Source organism: Cyprinus carpio, chromosome B7, assembly GCF_018340385.1.
Source record: "Cyprinus carpio isolate SPL01 chromosome B7, ASM1834038v1, whole genome shotgun sequence".
Classification (NCBI taxonomy): domain Eukaryota; kingdom Metazoa; phylum Chordata; class Actinopteri; order Cypriniformes; family Cyprinidae; genus Cyprinus; species Cyprinus carpio.
Window position 1 is genome coordinate 30102434 of NC_056603.1, and position 23806 is coordinate 30126239.

The window sequence follows — 23806 nt, forward strand, 5'->3', positions numbered from 1 at the left end:
AAGGCTAATGTTGCTAAAGCTACCATTGTCTCAGCCTGTTTACACTAATGCTGCCTTCACGTGCTACCAGAATGATTGTAAACAGGAATGTGGTAGTTAAAAATTACGCTTGGAAGCAATGTGAGGTCAGTAACACAGTCACCACCAGTTAAACACCGGTATGCGCACGAGCATGAGCTCTTGAAGTTCCACACTCTTCTGAAATGGGAGGCGGGAGCATCATCTTATTTTCATTTAAAGGGCACATACACAAAATACTATTTAAAATATTGTATGAATGCATTCTATGGCACCTTTTATCTAGTGATTAAATATTATTTTTCAGAAAAACAAAACATATCCAAGCTGTCTTTCTTTTATGGTCATTCTGACACAATGAAAATGCTTTTAATTCATGGGGCTTTTATTCTGAAGTGTATCAGCACAGGCAGGATTTGGAAAGGGAAATGGGTGTAATCGCGAATCTGTTTTGCATCTAATGAATACACGTTTTTTCCATAGATTGTAAAAAAAACATGGATGTAGTGTCTTTGACATCACTCGTAGATTTCTGAAAAGCATTTCTGAAGCCTAAAGTGGGCGGAGCTGACCGCCGCCATCTTGGCAGTGCGTCACTCCCGGATAATCAAAAAAATAATCGGCAAAAAGGCGGGCCGTGGGTGAAGCTGAGGTGCCTGGTTGCTGAAACCACGCCCGTCTATAGTGACAACAGTGCTGCTGTGCAAAGACAAAACACCATAACTTCGTTTTTGGTCGAAAATTAGTTATTGATAATTTTGTGACATTCATGGTAATGATAATTGTATCTTGGTATCCTAGAGAAAAGCCTCAGAGAAAACAAGGCAGAACACAGTATAACATCAATTACTGCTCTTTGACTTTGTTTTAGAATGCTCAAATTAAGTTATGGTGCTCTGCATTTGTTTAGCCATTCGCAGTGTTAATTTTGGCAGGCATTTTTGATTTAGTCTTAGTCTTTATCTTGAGACGAAAATACTTAATAGTCTTAGTCACATTTTAGTCATTTGAGTCTTTCACAGTTTTAGTCTAGTTTTAGTCGACGAAAAGTCATTGCATTTTTGTCAACTTTTAGTCATTACTTTAAGTCAATAATTTTAGCCAAACTGTAGTTACCGAAATTTATTTTGGTAGCTATTTTTATATGTAGTCTTTAAACTAAAATAATCATCAATTCTTCTCTCTTTCGACCAAATCAATTAAGCTTATGAGAAATTTGAATCAAGGACTAAATTTGGAAAAGCTTGAATAAATTATGAGTATTTTAACTTTTTTGGTGATCTATTTTTATCTGTTTTGAAAAAGGAGCAACTTATAAAAATATTATATTTATATTTATGTTTAATGTCGCTGTCATCCCTAAACGCCCCGCCATTGGATTACAATGCACCATCTGGAAAAGCATTTCTCGATGGCTCCGTGGTACTAACAATTGGGTTGTATCTTCCTTTGTTTGAGCGTCGTGGGTCACTCAATACAAATGGTCTTTAATAATGGCAAAATAAGGATAGGAGAGGGCAAGCATGTTTGAGCGTCTCGTCTTGGGACTGTTCCAGGGGAAAGTCATCGCGACTGGAGAGGTTCAGCCTCGCCAAGCCGCTTGGTTCCCCTGAGACCGCCCCACTGGGTCCTGGCACAGTTTCTCCAACCTGAGCGCTCGACCCCCGCTTCCTGCCGTCTCTTTTCCCAGAGGCATCCGCTGTTAAACACCCCAATAACTGTTTAAATGCTGGCCAATTGGGTCCCAAGATTAGCGGATGCCGGAGGCGCAGACTAACGGCCGCCTCCACACAATGCTTTTGTCCCCTAAATTTGATGGATATGGCTTTTACTGAGTCTTCCACTATATCCCCGTGCACACACCTCACCTTAACCATGCGGCCCATATCCAATGCCCCAGATTGTATCAGGCTTTGATGGATGGAGGTCTGGTTACAACCTGAATCCACCCAAGCCCGAGAGGTACCCCCCTTAATACTCACAGGTATTTGGTATAACCCGGCTTGATCGGGGGCGGCCTGCGGGTCATCCGGGATCTGGACCAACGTCCCCACCTCCATGACCAGGCACCAATCCATGAAATGGCCTGGATCTCTGCAACGCCAGCAGGCCGGCCCTGGTCTCCCCGCCGCCCTAGTGGCAGGAAGTGTGCCAGGGAATTGGAGTGGGGAGGCGGCCCCATTCCTCCAGCGAGGGCCAGATCCAGCGACGCCGGCCGGTGGCACTGGACCCACTGGGTGGTTCTCTTTGGCAGTCAGGAGATGAACTGCTCCAGTACCACTTTGGCGATGATGCGTTGCTTCCTCCGGCCAACAGCCATTGCGGCACGGATCCCGGAGCTGCTGCGCCAAGACAAAGGGTCGGCCCGCTTCCGCCAATTCTAATGACCGGAAGCGTTGACGATGTTGCTCAGGGCTGAGGCCGACCCTTTGGAGAATTGCTCATTTTAAGTCCACGTACACCAGGAGGTTCAGGACGGGAAGTTGTTGGGCAGCCTTCTGGGCTTCCCCCGACAGCAGCGGGATCACTCGCACCGGCCAGCTGTCTGATGGCCACTCACATGCCTCGGCAGTCCTCTCGAATAGGTCCAGAAAAGCCTCCGGATCATCTGACGGCCCCATCTTAGTGAGAGACATGTGAGCAGCAGGGATGGAACTGGGGGAAGCCGACATCGTCCCAACCTCCCGGTCCAGCAAGCTCCGGAACAGCTCGCGATCCTCCTGATGTAGACCCGCGAGCAATGTAATGATCTCCGCAAATGGCGATCCCGATGTTCCTGGCAAAGTTTGCATGGCGGTGTCGTTCTCCTTCCTTCCCAGGTTTCGGCACCAGTGTAATCGTCTCAGGTTCGGTTGAGTGAGAATGAAGGAGATCGGGGTCGGCGTTCTGAGGCTCGTGGGAACTTTATTAAACCACAAAATAAAACAAAATCACGCAACACGCGCATACACTTCAAATCACTTCACTGCTGTCCAATACTCTACTGTTTTCGCCTTCCTAGCCAATACTCTACTGTTTTCGCCTTCCTAGCTTCCTGGCTTCGGCGGTCCCACGAGTCCTCAGCTCTCTCACCAACTCGCCAGTTCTCAACTGGCTTATACATCGCCTCCCCCACGCCAATTACTGCAATGAGATCCAGGTGTTAGTCGTTTTCCACTCATTTACCGCCGCTCGTCTCCTCGCTCTCTCTCCCGTCGCAGACCTCGCTGAACCATGCCTCCCCCGCCACAATTGCGATCTAACAAACTGCTCCATATAACAAAACACTGTAAATAAGCAATGAGTAGATAACTTGCCAACAATAATTAATCGTAAATAATTGTGCCGTGTTTTGTTTAACAATGTGTTTTTTCTGTTGTAAAAGCCCCTATGGACAGGTGTTGAAAATTAGCACATGTGCTATAACACTTTAAACAATGCATCTGGTTTGTCCAATATTATTGCTATGTCCGTATTAAATAAATAAATAAAGTCGTTCTTATAGTTAAGCTATTTTCATTCAGTTCGATGTAAAAACAATAGGCTAATGTCTTGCATCCTTTAATGTTAGCGAACATTGGAAATAATTTGGTTGCAAAAAAGTATCCACTCACGTTTAACTTTTTGTCTGGTTGTTACAGTCAGAAAAAAAATGTATTCACTTCTAAATGTTATAGCCTAGCTAATGATCTCTAGATTTTATAAAAATGTTACTATAATGATTCTGTAAATGGTGATCAACACCCAAATATTGTATATAATGTGGAAGTTATTGCCTTTTGCCTTGGCATGACATCTCACTTTTTGCAGACAGTGCAAAAGCAGAGCACAATAACTTCAAAATAGCAGGAAAAATCAAGTTTGAAATCATTTTCATTAAAACATCTAATTGCCAGATTTCCAGTGACCTACCTATAATAAATTTTTTTGGACAAATAAAAATCTTTTAAAGCCATTTTTTCTAAGTTTCACACTCTAGTGAGTTTCACTGGAGCAGAGCGGCAATCCACCTGTCACTCAAGTGGCCACGCCCTTAATTATGCAGAACCTTAAGGCTTAATATAATTTAAATGTATGAGTTATAAAAAAATAAATAAATCACCCCCCTCACAGTTGTCATGATGGGCAAATATAACTATATAGACCAAAACCACTTTTTGGACCAGGCTGTAACAATATTTTTTTCCTGCTGTAAAGTTGGGCATTTTAACATGGGAGGTCTATGGGATTGACTCCCTTTTGGAGCCAGTCTCTAGCGGCCAGTCGATGAATTCCAATTTTAGCCACTTCCGTGGTGGTTTTAAGAGAGAGAGCGGGAGGTTGCCGCTTGGTTTTTACTAGTAAGAATGCAATTGTAGAGCTCTGTAACTGGATTTCTTACTAGTAAGAGTTGAATTAGAGAACTGTGTATTAGCTTTTTTACTAGTAAGAACTGAATTAGAGAGTTCTCTAATTGGCATTGTTACTAGTAAGAACTTTTTTGTAGAGCACTCTAATTCAATTCTTACTAGTAAGAATGTAATTGCAGAGCTCTCTGGTTAAATTAAAGAGCTCTCTAATTGTAATTGTAGCTAGTAAAAAATTTAAAGTAGACATTGTTACTTGTAGGAATTTAATTATAGAGCTCTCTAAATGAATTGTTACTAGTAAAAATGCAATTATGATGAGTAACGCTGGGAATATTTTAAGCTAAAATGGCTTGCCATACTGCCATGTAATGTATGCAATTAGCCTGCTTTTTAAAAGAATATATATATATATATATATATATATATATATTTTTAAAAGTATATATGCAGTGAATGAATTGGATGTACACAAATCAAGGTGGTATTTTTGTCAATAAAAGCCTTCTCAATCCCCTCAAGAGTCCCACTTAGCATATTAAGCTTGTTTTGTGAGTTTACGGTATAAGATTAAACAGTATAAGATGAGCTTGGTTGAAAAAGCTTCAGTTTAGAGGTTGCTATACCTTGCATTCATCTTGTCAAGCTTTGGATGTGTGTGAGATTGAATGGGTGTGCAAATCTTTACATTTTGCCTGTGCTAACAGAACTTTTGACCGCTTTGCAAGCCATTCCATTCAGAGAGAAATTGAGCAGGTGCAATTAAATAATAACAAGTCTTAACATGTCTGAATCACCAAATCCTTTCACTTCTCTGCATGCTCTCCATCTCTCTCTCTTAGTAATGGAATGGCATTGACGCAGCCACGCACATGTTCTTCTTTTGATTTCTTTATTTGCACTGCTTTAACCGAATGTGCTGGAATATTTGAATGAGCTTTTTAATTCTCTACTAAAGGTACAATAATTTTCATGCTTATGCATTTAATTTCTTATTGATGCTGCCCGAATGAACTGATTCCTAAACCGACTGATTGACAGCTTCTCTTGCAATCTCTCTTGCCCTTGCATGTTGTCTGACTAGGTGACAGCTGTGGGCAGGCGGGGCTTAATGATGCCTCTTTGGAAGAGGGAGGTGAGATGTGAATCCCAGAGCTGCAGCCAGTAAAATATAAATCAACATTTTCCAATGGCCGGACTGTATCAGACAGCTTAACTGTAGAGTGTCCACCAAGCCCAACCATACCTTACCTTCATTATGACTTCCCTATAGCTTGAGATGTCTAATCCAGTTAGTGTTTTGCCATTGTGGAAAAGTGCCATATTACAGCCCTCTTTAGCCAATCATTTAACAATCTTTGTGCATGTTATTAGCACTTCTATAATGACTTTACTGGGGAAGGATGTTTTTTTTTTATTTATTTTTATTTTTTTATAAGTATAAAAATAAATCTCATTTTGAAGACTCTGCTACACCATCAAAGGCCCATTACTCAAATTTGCTTTGCATACCCTTTGTAGCGACACAACATTATTCCCAAAACTTGTTCACTTTGGTCACAAACACCCATGACCTGCCATCGATTATCACAGAACATATTTTGACTTATCCTTCACAGGCAAAAATTTCCTCTACTACATGCACTTACAATGGAAGTCTATGCAGCACTGTATAGCAACACTAAAATACACAGTTATGTGTTATTATTAGCCTAGATGGATAAAATTATGCATAAAGCTCTGTCATTTACTAACATTATTTTCAATGTCATGTTTTTACCATGTAAAGTAAATAAACACTTTTGCAACACACACCATGGATCCAAATCCAACAACAGAAGTATTAATGTAATAATTAATATAAGCACTTTAATATAAGTTTTTTCAATAAAAATACAAGCTGCACATTTCTTTTTTAAACACTCTGAAAAGCATTTTCATTGTATGTGCATTACTATGCACATTTCTGTTGTCTTTATAAAGTGTGTGTTTTCTGTAAAGCTGCTTCAGAACATAATGAATTAAAAAGTGTTATAGATGTACATTGAACATTTTCTGTGGTAATTGAGAGCATATGAGATCTCCCTGCCCTCCACATTAAAATGTGGTTCTATGTGTTTTGGAATCATTTTCAGGACAGTTCATGAAATTATAATGCTGGACTGCAGTGTAATTGCACAGTTACAATACAGTTAGGTCCATATATATTTGGACACTGGCACAATTTTTTATTATTTTAGCTGTTGACCAAAACATATTCAAGTTACAGTTATATAATGAGTATGGACCTAAAGTGTACACTCTGAGCTTTTATTTGATGGTATTCTCATCACAATTAGAGGAAAGGTTAAAGAATTAAAACTCTTTAATATGTAATGCCCCTGTCCTGACATTTTATCCTACCCGTCAGATTTTCCTACCAGGGTTAACTGCGCATGTGCACAGCAATATCGCGTCCTTTTTCTCATGATAAACAACTATATTTAATGTATTTGCATTAATGTAAGGGTAGGTTTAGGGTTGGGGTAGGTATAGACTTTAATAAAACACAATCTAATACCCTTCTTGCTTCAACCGCAAATATAACACATAATTATTGTATTTGCATTACTGTAAAGGTAGGTTTAGGGTTATGGTATGTGTAGATGTTATAAAAACCATAATTTTATCAGCAGCATTTTTCGTTGTCGAATTGTACTACCCACTGTTTTAATGAGAGGTAGGAAAATCTGACAGCGTAGGACAAATCGACAGAACACCCCCCTTTTTCAAGGGACCATAAATAATTGGAGAGTTGACTCAGAAGCCGTTTCATGGACAGATATGGGCTATTTCTTCATTATTTTTACATCAATTAAGCAGGTAAAAGGTCTGGAGTTGATTCTAAGCATGCCATTTGCATTAGGAAGCTGTTGCTGTGAACCCACATCATTCAGTCAAAAGAGCTCTCCATGCAGGTGAAACAGGCAAAACAAATTCATCAAAGAGATAGCAGGAACATTCAGAGTGACCAAATCAACAGTTTGGTACATTCTGAGAAAAAAAGAGTGGACTGGTGAGCTCTGCAACATAAAAAGACCTGGGCGTCCACAGAGGACAACTGGTGGATGATCAGAGAATCCACTCCACGGTAAAGACAAACCCTTTCACAACATCCAGCCAAGAGAAGATCACTCTCCAGGAGGTAGGTGTGTCACTGTCAAAGTCTACAATCAAGAGAAGACTTCACAAGAGCAGTTACAGAGGGTTCACCACAAGGTGCAAACAAGGCCAGATTAGATTTTGCCAAAAAGATATCTAAAACACCAAGACCACTTCTGCAATTCTTTGGATGGCTGAAATTAACATCAATCTGTACCAGAATGATGGGAAGAAAAAAGTATGGAGAAGGCTTGGAACAGGTCATGGTCCAAAGCATACAACATCATCTGTGAAACATGGTGGAGCAGTGTGATTGCATGAGCATGCATGGCTTCCAGTGGCACTGTGTTACTGGTGTTTATTGATGATTGTGACAAAGGATAGAAAAAAAAGGAAGAATTCTAAAGTGTATAGGGATATACTGTCTGCCCAAAGTTGATCGGGCGTGTTGTGTTGAATCTTGAAAAGAAGTCTCTCAATGCCTAGGATTCTAGGTGTCAAAATTTGACTTTATTAGCAGAGAATAAAGTCAAGATGTTCAGCTGCATACATCTGAAATCTTGGGTCTCACTGCTGTAGTTATATACCATTCTGTGAGTCTATTTTTTCTTGCAGTGGTCATCCTCAATTATTTTCTGTCACGATGTTGTTTTTTAACTGTGGTAAACAAGTTCTTCATTATATTCTGAAAAGACCCCCTTCTTATATGACTATCTATATGTTACCCTTGTGTGTCTCGGTTTGCCTACTGTGTTGGAACGAGGAGCATGGAGACGATGGAGATAAACACAGGGAACAATCTTTATGATCCAAATAAAGACTCGCACGGGCAGGAACACACATGTAGCACAGGTGAATAGACATTTAGACTGGAGGCAGGGCTCAGGCTTAAATACTAGAACTAAACGAGGGAATTAACAAGACACACCTGGGACAAATAAACACGATAGGAACAGGAACAAGAAAGAAACCAAATATGGGCATGTAACACACGAGGGAAAACTAGGACATGGGGAGCAGAACACAACACATTGCGGCAGAGGAGCGGAGTCCTGAGCCGGAGGGACGAGGGAGCCCGGTGGTAATGGTGGATCCACGGGCGATGGTGAAGGTGAGGGAGCTGGGAGCCAAGGTGGAGCCGCTGGGTCTATGGTCCGAGGTGGAGTCTGGGACTCAGAACCTGGAGGTGGAAGTGAGGTACACTCCACGCTCTGACTGTAGGGGGATTGTTCACTTGGTTGTTGTGCTTTATGCTGGTTTATCGTTTGGTGCGGGAATGGGCTCTCCATCATCGGTGGGCTCGGGTGTGCACTCCGCACAGCGGGGAGATGGTGGGCTGGGCACTGGGTCAGGAGTGGAACTCCACAAAGCCGGCTAAGTCCTCTCGAGGGCCATCTTTGGACAACGGCACTCTGTAGGCGGTGTTTAAACTTGCTGAAGACAAAACTAAACGCAGAAAGACCCACAAACAAACAACAACTGACGTCAGCTGCAGTAAAGACCCGACAAAGCATCACAAAGGAGGAAACCCAGTCTCTGGTGATGTTCATTAGTTCCAGACTTAAGGCAGTCATTGCCTGCAAAGGATTCAAAACAAAATGTTAAAAATGAACATTTTATTTATGATTATATTTATTTGTCCAATTACATTTGAGCCCCTGAAAATGGGGGGCGGGGGGTCAGGGGGCTGTGTATAAAAATTGTAATTCCTAAGCATTTTATGTTATATTTTTTCAACCCTTTGAATTATAGCTTAAAGTCTGCATTTCAATTTCATCATGATTGTTTATTTTTAATTCTGTTCTGGTGACATACAGAGCCGAAATTATGAAAATTGTGTCAGTGTCCAAATATATATGGACCTAACTGTATATTCCATTTTCTTATCAGCCAACATTCCCTGATCTTAGGTGTTCAGATACATATTTAACTAACAGTTTACACAAACACCCATGTTTTAACACTTTTTTTGGCATGGTTTTTTGATGGTTGTGTGTGTGGAATGGGCCATCATTGACATTTTTTATATGTTACTGACATTGATATGGATGTCAACAGGAACACCCCTGCCCTGTAGGATTCCTGGTGAAATTGGAGATCCAGGATACTTTGGAAATCCCGGGGTGCCAGGTAATTTAATTTCTAAAAGTATATTAAATTTGATTATTGTACTAATTTAACTATAAAGAGTAATTTCACATTTAAAATGCTAAAACATGTTCTTTTGCATGTTTGTGTGTATACAAATATATTAGGGCCAAAGGGTCAACCTGGTTCCCCAGGAGCAAGTGGGCGTCCAGGGTTTGATGGGCCAAAGGGTGAGAGAGGAGAACCAGGCTCTGGAGGTCAGCCAGGACCTCAGGGTAAGATTACAGCCCCAAATGTGAATGGGTGTGCCATCTAACCACACATTTTACATATAATTGGTCAGCTTGTTTGGGCTAGCCATATATTTAAAAGTATAATAGCAATTGCATTATTCTAAATCAAATTGTATTAAGGTGCGGTCACATTTACTGCTGAAATTTTTCATTCAAAATCCAGTCATTCAAATAAGAATCTGTGTGATTGGGATTTTCGCATGCAAATTTCACTCATTTTCAAGTTGGTAACATGAAATCAACTCATTGAGGTACAAAATCCTCTGCTGCTTTCTGTTTGAAATTGACTTTTGTGTGAGCAGAGCTTCTTTCATCTCTACGCTATTGAGAAGAGACAATGGACCAATTTCATGAATGGGACTGCACCTTTTTTAATCTTATGATTAGGGTTCCCCGGACCCAGAGGAGATCCAGGTTTACCAGGAATAACAAATGCTGGCTTACCAGGGCCTCCAGGAAGAGATGGTTTTCCAGGTTTCCCAGGAGCTAAGGGAGAACCCGGTGTGGTGCTTGGGGCCACTCCTGGAGGTCCAGGAGAGCCAGGGAGACCAGGAGAGCCAGGAGACAAGGGTCAACGTGGTGTGCCTGGTTTACTAGGGAGGCCTGGTAAGTTTGATGAGATGTTTTCACTTAGCTACTACCAACATCATTAGCACCAATCCTGTTAGACATTGTAAGTCATGCTAGATATCAAGCTAATGCATTCCTCCTTAGGTAATGATGGACGCAATGGCTTTCCTGGCATAAAGGGAGAACGAGGTGTGGATGGAATTCCCGGTCTTGTAGGTCCCATAGGTCCACCAGGAGAAATCCCTCCTGGGGGTGTTCCTGGTCCCAGAGGGCCACCTGGAGCTAAGGGATTTGATGGATCTCCAGGTAACCAAATCAAATCAATTTTGGTGTTTTATCTAATTATATGATTATTTATTTAACAAGAACTGCTCAGATAATACATATACTAGGGTAAACTCTGCCTTGAGCTATACAGTAAACAATTTTTTCAGTAAGACCTTTCACATTTAAAGTCACCATGAAATCAAAATTTAAAATTCTTATTTTTTAATGGAATACTGTAGTATTTATTATAAATAATTTATCAGTGCACTTCATTATTTTTTTTTTAATTCATGTGCCCTCGTGATCTTTAATCAACAACGTTAACCTCCCGTCCTCCTCAAAATGACTCCTCTTCTCTTATGGTCATGAGCTATCGTGCAAGGGTGGAGTTAGTGACGTGAGGGGTAAATGCTGGGATAAACCAAAGTCCCTTTAAGATTATTCTATAGTCTTTGGATAAACAACAGGGGTAAAAACTGAAGCTGATGCTTCACTTTATAGAAATAAATGCATTGACCAGTGCTGACGCAAGCCATGGGGGAGTACACTACCCTTAAATACTGAAAGGATATCGAGATATTACCACAGCATTACTCTTAGGACATCGCAAACAATTTTTTTATGAATATGACTTAATCTGATTGAGGACGCGCTCAGTCATTTTGGCAGTCTCTCTCTCTCTCTCTCTCTCTCTCTCTCTCTCTCTCTCAGTCACTACTTCCGTTTCATGCTGACTTTAAATATTTGGCAGATCTACTCAACTTCTAAGATTTTGTCATGAGGCATCATTTCTTCAATCTGTCTTGATAACCTGGGAAGTTATGGTTTGATTTAAATTTTCCTGTGAGTATTGTTTGCTACTGTAGATTTGAGCTGCGGTAAAATGTTTCACTGGCTCTTTCTCTTCTCATCAGTCTTCGTCAGCCTGTGTTTACTGATCTTCCTCACAAAAATATCTGTTTTCATTATTCTTTTATCTATGGTCATCCTCCCCTCCTCCTCTTTTTCCATCACCATCATTTCCACCCTCCCGTCCTTCCATTTGTGGTCTCACCCTCTTCTATTTTTGGTGTTGGGTCACCTCACTAGGCTGCCAAGGTGAGAAATATTGTCCTCCCTGATGCCCTCCATATAGTGTTGATGTTCCTCTATCACACAGTTCACACTCTTGCAATGCTTCCTCTTACTGCACTTGTCTTTCCTTGTGTTTCCAGTGCTTCTAATTCATATTTCACCCAAAATGATGACAGAATATTCCATTTTGGGTGAACGCTCCCTTTTAGGCATCTATTTCAAACCAACAGAGCAGTTTGTTCATAGTGGCAATGCAGAATTCATTTGTTTATTTGGATCTGCAAAATATTAATTTGAAATTTCTTGGATTGACCATCTATTAAAAAATGTTCATCCATGGTTTTTTATCACTGGAGTGGTTTAAACTGTATTCCTCCATCTTTTGTGTGTTTGTGTACCATGAAGCAGGAAGCACATAGTGCACTCACATGTAAAAGATGACCTAAATCTTGTGTGCTTAAGTACTAATCCTCAGGTTCAATGAATTTGAGCAGTCTAGCCTCAAATCTAACAATCTAGCCTCAGAACTTGCTTTAACACTGATGTGCTTGTGTGCCTTTAACCACAAACCCACCTAGTAGTAAACAGCAGCAACTTTAGTTAGTCATGTCAGCTTTAGTTAGTCATGTTACGGCTTCTTTTACATTGTCTATAATTAGACTTTACATTAAACTGACATTTCCACAAATTGTGAAATATGTTGTGTTCATCCAGTATAACAAATATCAGTAAATTTATTTATTTTTTCTCAACATTTATTGCATCTTTTAGTAATTTAAATTCATTAGAATTTTTTTGTTTTTTCTTTAAAGGGGTCATATGATTTGGCTAAAAAGAACAAATTTTGTGTATTTGGTCTTTGGTCTTATGCATTGTGTTTATGTGGTTTAAGGTTAAAAAACATATTTTCCACATACTGTACATTATTGTTGCTCCTCTATGTCCCACCTTTCTGAAACACGTTGATTTTTACAAAGCTCATCGTTCTGAAAAGAGAGGTGTACGCTAATTGGCCAGCTATCCTGTGCGTTGTGATTGGCTTAATACCTCAAGCGTGAGACGGAAATGTTACGTCCCTAAACATACTGTGATGCCCTACCCTGGCGCGACAAGACAAAAACAATAAAACCCATTACAAATGAGGCATTTGTTGCATTCAGTGGGGCCTGCAGATTATAATATCTTATACTGTTTTTTTACATGTTGCATTGTGTATTGCACAGCATAAACATAAAACCATGTCTGCATTTGTAATCGGAGAAACAACAAACAACAAGCGCTACTCTACACTGCTTAAAACTCGCGTTTGAATCATCAGTGGTGAATTCTTTAAATATGAAAACGTACTTACTTACAGGAGGGAAGAATTTGGGTTTGAGACTTTAGCCTTTGCAACTTTAGCGACCTTATCTGTGCACGAACAGCTTGTAACACTCCAAAGAGAAAGGAAAACTTGAAATTCCATCATATGACCACTTTAATGATCTGTTATTTAAAGCACTGCATGCTGTCTTTAAAGTATTTCTTTAGTGGGTAAGTGTGTTCACCTGTACAGTATTGTGAGTTTATTTACTCATATAAAAAAAAACTTATGGAATTTATTTCAGTGAAATCCAAGTAATTTCTAGGCACTTTTTAGAGCTAAAGCCTATATTATATTTTAACTATTTTTTCCTCCACAGGTTTCCCAGGGCTGAAGGGTGTGAGAGGAGATCCAGGGCCTCCAGCGCCTGGTGGAATAAAGGGTGTACCAGGACTACCTGGTATCCCAGGGTCACAGGGATTTAGGGGACCTCCTGGACCCCCTGGCACTGGGACACGTCCCGGCACACCTGGAAGACCAGGAATAAAGGGTATGATATTGCAGAAAGAGATTATTCTTTTTGGATTTGACTTTGAGTTATATTACTGATAGAAGCTATTCTAGATTCACTTGTGCAGTCATTTTCACATGCTTCTACTTTCTCTAAAACCACACTATTGTTCACTAATTTGTTATGGTCTGCATTATTACAAAGACATCAATCAAGCATCTCAGAGATTGTTTCAGACAGCATAAAATAGTCTAATGAGCACATTTAACTTTTAATTATCATAATATAGATATTTTGTTATCTGTGTTCAAGGGGAGAAGGGGTCTCTTGGATTGTTGGGGTTCCCAGGTTTACCTGGTTCTCCTGGAGTCCCAGGTGGCCCAGGTGTTAAAGGTTTACCTGGTTTTGCTGGGCAGGATGGCTTACCTGGAGGAACTGGATCAAGAGGAACCAAAGGTATATTGATTACACTTGCATGACATTTGATTGTGGATATTTAGTTATGTGAAACCATAGAAGGCACTCAAAAAAGAATTCAGAACTTCAGAAAGAACCAAGATATAAAATAGTTTATTGTAATTATATTTTAAAATGCACTGCAGTAATACAATTAATGTATTAAATTAATGGCTATATGTTTGTGTTTTAAAGGGGAACGTGGTGCTCCTGGTCTTCCAGGACCCTCTCTAGTGCTTCCAGTAGAGCAGCTGGAAAAGGGTCAAAAAGGTGAACCAGGAGGTGGTGGACTGCCTGGTTTCACAGGACCAAGAGGTACAAAAAGTGGACAGACCATCCAACTAGACCTCAGTTCCTTAGATTCTAATGATGAATCCATGCTGTTTAGTGGCATAAAGGTGTTCATGGACTTGTGATGTTGAGCTGTTCTGTAGAGGCATTCAGTGGAGTTATTAATGACATTTTCATTTAAGCTTGTGATAAAAGAACCAATCATTCAGCCATCAGAATCTCAGTAAAACAAAATGTTTTTTTTTTCTTCTTAACAGGTGATAAGGGTCTTCCAGGGTCACCTGGACGTCAAGGCTTTCCTGGATTACCTGGTGTTGCAGGCCAAGCAAAAGGTTTTCCTGGCCAGCCTGGACTCCCAGGTATTCCTGGCTCCTTTGGCTTCCCTGGTCCCAAAGGTTCACCTGGAGTTATGGGCTTCCCTGGCTTCCCAGGCCCAAGTGTAAGTATCCTGTATTCAGGCCACAAGTACAGTATACTGTACTAATACCGTTATCAGCAATGGGTCTAATATGGTCTCATACTTGCACTTGTCAAAATGTGTTATGCACAGAAATATACATTGTCTCTTACTTTTCGTGTTGTTCTCCATTGCAGGGTGATGATGGTGTACCTGGGGTTCAAGGGTTCCCAGGAACTCCAGGACAATCTGGTGGCAAAGGTGAGATCTCTGTGATTGTCAATGCCAAGTATAATAATATTAATATACCTTATTTCTGACCTACAATACATATGGCAAATGCAAGTAGTTGAATAGTACTCTGATGCCTGTAAACACTGTCTTTAGGTGAGAAAGGTGATTCATATGAATTACCTGGACCCCCTGGACCAAAGGGTGTGATTGGAAATCGTGGAATCCCAGGTTAGAAAGACATTTTTTCAGGTTCTTAGTATGCATATGGTTTATATAAACTTAATTTTTTTGTATTATATTTCATTTTAATAATGTAAATTCCAGTTTGATTTCTTAGATTTTTGTCCTTTACCTTTCATAACGGTGGTCCAGGACTTCCTGGTGAAACAGGTGATCCTGGTTTCCCAGGAATATTAGGATTTCAAGGCCAGAAAGGTTTTCCTGGAGAGCCGGGAGCACCTGGATTTGGTGGTACGTGGAAGTTCGGATCCACACTTATGATGCTGTTTAAATTATTTCAGCTTTTACATCAACAGCTTCCCTAATTTTATTTTTATTGTTGTGTGTTTGTTTATAGGCTCACCAGGCCTCCCAGGCATTAGGGGTCTCCCTGGTTATCAGGACAGAAGGGGCGTGATGGAGATTTAGGCCGCCCTGGAGCTCCAGGTTCACCAGGAGAGAAAGGTTAATCAAGAACTTGTACCATTTTGTCATTAGATATTGCTAAAACATATATTTTTAGCTGTAGTCATTCATCTTTCTACACACTAATAGAACCTAGCATGTTACCATTTCTGAAATAGCCTGTTTCAAATCTTACTTCAGGTTTTCCAGGATCACCTGGTTTAAATGGACTCAATGGTCTTCCAGGATCCAAGGGGTTGTCTGGAGTTCCAGGTACATTATTAGACGAACCTCTGATTATAAGGTTCTACATTATAGTTTAAACATTGTGAATGCTCATTTATTTAACATATGTCCTCAGGTGTGAGTGAAGGTGGTCGGACTGGAGCTCCTGGTGTGAATGGCCTGAAGGGAGAGAGAGGCTCATCACAGCCCGGAGCACCTGGGCGCCCTGGAGAAAAAGGATCCAGAGGAGACACTGGTGAGGAGAATCATGTGTTTGGACCACTGAACATGCAGCTAACCTCACCAGACCTTTGGCAATATCTGAAACTCTTTAAAAAAATGGAAAAATTAACATTTCAAAAACAGAAGAAACAACCAATAAAAAAAACAGCCAATCTTATTGCTTCTCTGACCAGCTTAGTTTCTCTTTCAATTTGCATGTTTGTATTAAATGATTATGAAATCTTGGTTTTCAGGTGCCTCTGGTTTGAGAGGCTTCCCTGGTAATCCTGGCCCCCCTGGCCCACCTAGTCCTTCTAATATCCCAGGTCCTCCCGGAGACCCTGGACTTCCGGGGTTAGATGGACGAGAAGGTACAGGGCATCTCTTTACTCTCTGTTCTCATCTTTGTTTTGATATATATCTAAAACAAAAAGATGTTTGATCTAGAGGACTAGCAATTATATTTCCTGTTAACTTGTAACCTTTTGCAGTGGCCCATAGTTCTTGTGATGCACTGAAATCTGTTGAACTGGATCTTTTGTAGGTCCCCTTGGCCCTCCTGGCCTTCCTGGTCCACCAGGCCCTGGAACAGTCCAAGGAGACAGGGGAGATGCCGGACTTCCTGGGCGACCAGGAATACCAGGACCAATTGGAGACCCCGGTGGTTTTGGAGCACCTGGATTTCAAGGCAGTCCTGGTTTTAAAGGTATTTTTTTTCTACTGTTTTCATATTTTTCAGTCTCTTTAAGTTTGCTCCCATATTTTATTAATTGGAATTTATTCATTTTTGTGCCCTCTGGATTTACAGGACAAAGAGGTGACCCTGGCTTTAGTGGTGTACGTGGACCACCAGGGTTTCCTGGAGAACCAGGAGATTATGGCAGGAATGGACCCAAAGGATCAAAGGGTCAGTAGGCTTTTTAAATCTTTAAAAAATGTTAGCTATCATTAATAAATCATGAGCATTCTTGAAACATCAGCTTTTGCTTATTGTCCTCTCAGGTTCTCCCGGTCCTAAGGGACGTCCAGGCATTGTGGTCCCACGTAACATAACCGCCAGTAAGCCATTGGGGGAGCGTGGCCCACCAGGACTTGATGGGTCTGTTGGTCAGGCAGGATTTCCAGGCCTGCCAGGCAGTCCAGGATTCCCAGGTGAGTGTTTTTTAATTGTCTTTGCAGAAGATAATAAAGAAGTAAGAAATATGAAACGGGAATTCAGTTATTTAACCTTTTAAATTACGATTTCAATTCCCCTGAAAATTCTTTAGGTCCCAAAGGACTCAGAGGGCCAGTGGGTAGACTTGGTCCTGCTGGTGCAGCTGGATCTCCTGGAGCTTTTGGTGACCCCGGACCTTCAGGAATCCAAGGACCCACAGGAACCCAAGGTACAAAGAGTGTTCTTCTACCTTTTACATCTTTTATATAAATGTTTTTGAGCAGTGGTTCTGAAATGGTGGTACACACATCTGTTCTGATCATGGATCAGTAGTAGTTAAAATAATGGAAAAAAATCTAACCATATAACCGATTATTAGGATGCATTAAAGTACTCAGAAGTGACAACAAAGACATTTATAATAATACAGAGTATTTATATTTTAAATAAATGCTGTTCTTTTTAACTTCCTATTCATCAGAAAAAAACTGCATCATGGTTTCCACAAAAATATTTAGAAGCAACTGTTTTCAGCATAATAATGAGAAATGTTTCCTGAGCAACAGCTCTACATATTAATATGATTTCTAACCATGTGATGCTGAAGACTGGAGTAATGGCTTCTGTAAAAGCAGATTTAATATCACAGGAATAAATTACATTTCAAAATATATAAAAATAGAAAATAAATATTTTAATTTTTAATTGTGTTGTTGACCAAATAAATGGTGAACATAAGAGACTTTCTTACAAAAATCATACCCCAAATGTTTGACTACTGTAAATATTTATAAAAATGTACATACATTTTTTACATTACACTTTTTTGTAACAAACATTTAACATGCATAAACATACATTGTGCTATAGGCATTTTTGACCTTGTTTTGTGTCACTTGATTTCTAGTGTAAAATTTGGACTCTGAAGCAAAACCAGATGAGAACCGTTAATCAAGTATATTACTTTTGAATGGTTACACTCTGCTTTATGTGGTAACATCCAAATTAATTAGATTATTTGCTAGCAAATCATATTATTTAATCACTGTGACTACATAGGATACACGTGTAGAAGTAATTTTAGTGGTCAGATGAGGTAGACATTTCATTAACTGTATATTTGTATGGTAAGAATTTAATTAACAACAGCATATTTTCAAGTCCATAAGGTAACACAAGATTTCCCTGCTTTTTCTTTCACTCATTTCCTCTTATCCCTGCTGTAACTGCCTTTCAAATTCTTCCACTTTCAAATATCTTCTACAGGAGCCCGTGGCCCGACAGGAATGCAAGGTCTTCCTGGTCCACCGGCGCGCAGTACCAGTATCGGTTATACTTTGGTGAAACACAGTCAGTCCAGCCAGGTGCCCATGTGTCCTCAAGGCATGGCCAAGCTGTGGGAGGGCTACAGTTTACTCTATGTGGAGGGGCAGGAGAAAGCACACAACCAGGACCTGGGTGAGACACTAGTATTGTTATTATAAGGGTTGTCCATTTTCATACCATTTTGATCATTCTGATTTGGAATAGATAGATTTGGAATATGTGTATATTTGTGGATCAGTTTATTGTGGAATGTGTAATCTACACATTTTTACTTGTATGTACTAAGATGTTGACTTGCCTCAAGATAATCAAATTCAAATGTTCTCTTCCTCACAGGATTGCCCGGCTCCTGCCTGCCGCATTTTAGCACCATCCCCTTCCTGTACTGCACAGTCAATGAGATCTGCTACTACGCTAGTCGCAATGACAAATCCTATTGGCTGTCCACCACGGCACCCATTCCCATGATGCCTGTGGCAGATCAGCAGATATCTCAGTACATTAGTCGCTGCTCAGTGTGTGAAGCTCCATCTCAAGCGATCGCTATCCATAGCCAAGACCTCAGCATACCAACCTGCCCTCAGGGCTGGAGAAGTCTGTGGATTGGTTACTCCTTCCTTATGGTAAAATTCAGTTCTACCTCAATGCAGAGCTTACAGTGTAGAACATGTTCAAACACTTGACAGTTAAATGTTAAATGTTCATGATTTGGATCCATTTGGAAGGTCTCCTCACTAGTGTTCATGTTTGTCCTCCAGCACACAGCCGCTGGTGCCGAAGGAGGCGGTCAGTCATTGGTGTCTCCTGGTTCTTGTCTGGAGGATTTCCGCGCCACCCCCTTCATCGAGTGCAACGGAGCCCGTGGCACCTGTCACTACTTCGCCAACAAGTACAGTTTCTGGTTGACCACGGTAGAGCAGAGCGAACAGTTCATTGAGGGTCCTTCCCAGGAGACGCTGAAGGGGGATGATTACCGGTCACGCATCAGTCGCTGTCAAGTCTGCATGAAGATCTTGTAGCTGGTAGATGCACTGGAGGAGACTTTAATGAAACAATTGGGAGGAGAGTGGATGGGGTGAGATGAGTAAGATAAAGGAAACAAACATGAACTGACTGAATCGATTTCATGCCCTTGACGCCCAACAGTGGTAAAACGAAAGGCTAAGGTGAGCCCATGGTAAATATCAGAGTTGGAATGAAAAGAAGTGGAGAAAGAGATTTTACTCTTTATCTGTTTATCAACAATGGTGCTATGTTCAAAATAATACGTTGTGTTTTTGTGTTAGAGCTTTTTCTTTAAGTTGTTGGTCATATTCACGGCTACCTCAGAGAGTGCATCCCAGACTCCCAGTGGATGTCATGGAATAATACACCTTGATTTTTCAAAAGAATCCATGCAGTGATGAAAACATTACTGCATTTCATGTATATGTTTTGGCTTCAGACGCCTATGTTGGTGCTTTCTTCACATTCATGTAAACCATTCGTTAGTCTTGGACCAACCAGCACTTATCTACATGAATAAGTTGTCCTCATGGTTGTCCCTTCAAATGATTAGTCTAACCCCATACATATCCTATATGAATTGCACTGAACTTAAAAAAAAAAAAAAACATGTTAAAGGTTATTTCACATGCAGTTGATCTAAATTCATCAAGTTCACCTAATGATATATCATTTTCTTTATTGATGAGAACATTCAAACATCCATCATCCATCAGACATAATGAGGATGGTTAATACCTTACAGATCATCTCTTGGTCTTTTAAGGTATAGGTTTTCAGCCTCAGTAATTCATTACATGACCAAAAATGTGTATAAGATTTTTTATATTCAAAATGTCATTTCCTTTTTATAAAATGTCTAATTTACTGCGTGCATTGCAGATGATAAATAGACTAATTTTGAGTTGGCCAGTCTCTTAGAGAGACTGGTTGATATATAACCACTAAGACTTTCAGTCTCTCATTGGTAGCCCTGAGTATACGTTTACTTCTGTTCGTGTTACATTTCATCTTGTGTCTGTAAGTGGTTAGATTATGGTCTATTCATTTCATCCCCTTGGTAGAAAGATGTACATTCAGTTCATTGTACATTTAATAATAGGGAAAGATTTAATATTTCCCTGTTTTTGTTGATTTTGGTTATTTTCTAAAATAAAACAATGTACATTTGTGAAGATTGACTGTCACAAGTGGTCAATTTTATTAGGTTTTTACTGCTGTGAGACTAAAAAAAGAGATGTATAATTTCAGAACCCGATAAATATTAATAACTGAGCATTAATCATATTTTTAATGAGAGGATGACATTTTCCAGTATTTCATATAGTTGTGTAAATGTTTGATCTGAATGCTCACAGTGAGTACATGTATGAAACCTCTCAAATAAAAGTATTCAGACTCTTAAATGTTGTCTTTGATTACATTACTGTTGTGATGTAAATCTTTTTAATCTCTATTACCACATGACTGGAAAAATCAATGCTAAAGGTTACTGCAACCTTGTTTTTAGAAGTGATGGAATGGGAGAAACTCTGAATCTGAATTCCTGAATGAATCAGTGTTTTTGAATGAATGCTCAGTGAATGATTCAGTGACTCATAAAGATAGTTGCCACTTTCTGGTGTATTAAGGTTGGCCGTGACGGGAGTCATTTTCTGATGTTCCCCCGTCTTAATCCATGACCTGAAACAAAAACACATAACTGTCTAAATACATTCCAGGAGGTTTTCCGGTTTGATGACCCGATGGAAGACACCGCTCTCACAGGAAAAATTAGCGGCATGAACAACCTGCCCCATAACATGTCGTGTCGTGCCCTCATCGAGGGTTCCTCCGTTGAGCTCCATGAAACTAAGCAAGTCCATGCAAGGCAAGAGACGCTCCATGACCATGATGCAGCTGTCTCTCTTCTTGCCAGTCCAACCAATAAGGAGCACTGGGGCCCTTATTGGCCATGAGTGTCAAGCCAATCTTCCAGGGGAGGCGTTTGGGATGACCAGGCTAAAAGAGAAACACGATGGTTCGATGGAAGTGGTTTTCCAAATAAAGACTTCAAAACAGCTGACAAATCATTTCAGTCTGTGATTAACATGAATATAAGATGCTATAAATTGAATACAGTGACAGAAGCAATGACCCAAAGAGCACAGCACCACTGTGATATATGGCATGTTTGGGGCCTTCACTGAAAATTTCACAGCCACCTGGTCAACAAAACAAGGGTTTAACAGTTAGCATGACCAGAGAGGTCATAGTATTCATGAACGAAGAGATAAACAGTTTTGTAAGCCAAAAAATAAAATAAAATGTGTAAACCCAAAATGTCTGGCATCTTTATTATGAGTGAAACATAATGGATGTTTGAAATGGAAGTGGAGGAAAGCCCAGAAAACGGCCTAACTGCTGTGACAAGGTTTATGTGGAAATAGAAGTTGTACAGCTATTGTTATATCAGTTGTATTTAAGTTTGTACTAAAACTCATTAGCCTTAAATCCTACATCACTGTGCTTTTATAAAAGAAACCGTTCGTGGCAGCATAAATCAACGCTGTTTAAATAAGCATATCAAGATCATCTCAAGCTGAATTGAATAGTAATGAAGCTTCGGAGAAGAGCTCGAAACAACGGCGAAAGTAACGTATTAAATGAAATATACAAATAATGAAATACCATTAAATATGAAGAGTCCTTCTTTTATTAATATACGTTATAGTGTTTTTTTGTTGTGTGTCATCAACGACTTGGGTGTCATCTCACCCAGGGTTTGATAAATAGCATCTATCTGTTAACTTAAAATTTACACTTATAAAACTAACCCGATATCAACTACACGTTTATCAGCCACTACTGCTTGACCTTATTTGGAAATGGCATCAACCAATCATTTCATCACATTTTCACACCATAGGCCACGCCCACCTGCGTTTAGTTGATATATGCTTGCATACTCGTACTTTACTTTTGTGTGTACAGTCTTCGGAAGGATTCAGTATCGTAGAGGAATGGATGGGTCATTTTTTAATTGCCTAGGCAGTCCAGGTTCGCTAGTATGACTGTTCGGGGCATTTGACTAAATTTTGTTTTGTAGATGAGGTACAGTGTAATGGAGAGTTCACACAAATTCCTTGAAAGATGAAGCAACCAACTTTATTGAATCTGACAGCAGCTGCAGCAAACCGTAAGTAAACAATTTCATGATGCTTTGTCTGTAAATGACGGTTATGTATGGATAATGTTTTTTTAAACACTTAACTTATGGGGCGTTGGTATGAGCTCATATTTATATAGTGATAATACTTTTTCCTATCGAATGACATTAGACAATCATAACAGTGGCCTTTTACTGGAGCCACCCCTGAGGGTTAAAAATATGAGGGTTTGTTTTCAAAGTGAACCTCAAGGAATGTAAGTTGTTTAAAAAAAAAAAATTAAAAAAAATCTGAGTCGTGACAGTTTAAAAGATGCGATTCTCTCATCAACCAATCAACATCGCCAGAGAGAGGCAGACCATTTTCGAATATGAGAAGCTTTTGACGCGTTCTAAATTCTCTGTATGACGTACAACACAGCAAGAACTCTAACAACATTAATTGAATTCATTAGTTAATAATTAGACCTGTACTAGATCTGTTTCATCTTATAGGTCTGTTTTATACAGTTGACTGTTGACAAATGTGATGCAGGACAACAACTATGTAGTCGATAAATGCAGTTATGTGCCCCCAATATTCAAGATGTTAGCCCAAAAAAAAAAAATTGTCTCATATTTATATCATGTGATGAGCAATATCACACAAGTGCTGTTTTTGTCCCCAATAGCACAAGTGCAAAAGTTATTTCACGAGTGATTTCATACAGCAGTTAAGTAAATAAGAAGTTAACATTGTGTTATATTTTCAACACAATTTTGTCTGTTTTTGCTCAGTTTGCCAACACAAATATTACCTATTAAAATATTGCCTTAAAAATAATGGCTTTAAATGATCTTTTGTGGGCCATTTCTTAGCCAAAGTTAATGTGCGTTTATATGTGATTAATTACTTGTCACACTGTGTAGTTAATTAGATAAAACGTAAACAATTGACAGCCCTGTTAGAAATACTCCAAACTTGATAGTCTTCAGTGACTTATTAATAATAAGATGTATAATAATACAAAAGCAGGACGTCCATATCAGAAGCCAGCATCTCAGAGAATTGGTAGTCTTTGCATTACAGCTCCACATATCACAGAGCTTGATGATGCGCCTCAGTGGGGCACGGATGGGCTTCTGTGTTCAG

At 39.8% G+C, this 23806-nt stretch overlaps 1 protein-coding gene across 1 annotated transcript in view; it reads left to right on the forward strand.

The window, feature by feature from the left end:
* Positions 1–20143, forward strand: part of col4a6 (collagen, type IV, alpha 6) — a 254616-nt gene extending 234473 nt beyond the window's left edge. The window contains 25 exon segments of the mRNA XM_042728318.1: positions 5428–5478; positions 9543–9614; positions 9740–9847; positions 10253–10471; positions 10580–10741; positions 11792–11800; positions 13459–13629; positions 13903–14046; positions 14242–14361; positions 14595–14776; positions 14932–14995; positions 15122–15195; positions 15331–15439; positions 15546–15584; positions 15587–15652; positions 15794–15865; positions 15954–16073; positions 16294–16410; positions 16584–16745; positions 16848–16946; positions 17042–17191; positions 17308–17424; positions 18462–18653; positions 18858–19144; positions 19280–20143. Of these exon segments, the coding sequence (XP_042584252.1) occupies positions 5428–5478; positions 9543–9614; positions 9740–9847; positions 10253–10471; positions 10580–10741; positions 11792–11800; positions 13459–13629; positions 13903–14046; positions 14242–14361; positions 14595–14776; positions 14932–14995; positions 15122–15195; positions 15331–15439; positions 15546–15584; positions 15587–15652; positions 15794–15865; positions 15954–16073; positions 16294–16410; positions 16584–16745; positions 16848–16946; positions 17042–17191; positions 17308–17424; positions 18462–18653; positions 18858–19144; positions 19280–19540 (3167 nt within the window). The 3' untranslated portion in view covers positions 19541–20143.
* The last annotated feature ends 3663 nt before the right edge of the window (positions 20144–23806 follow it).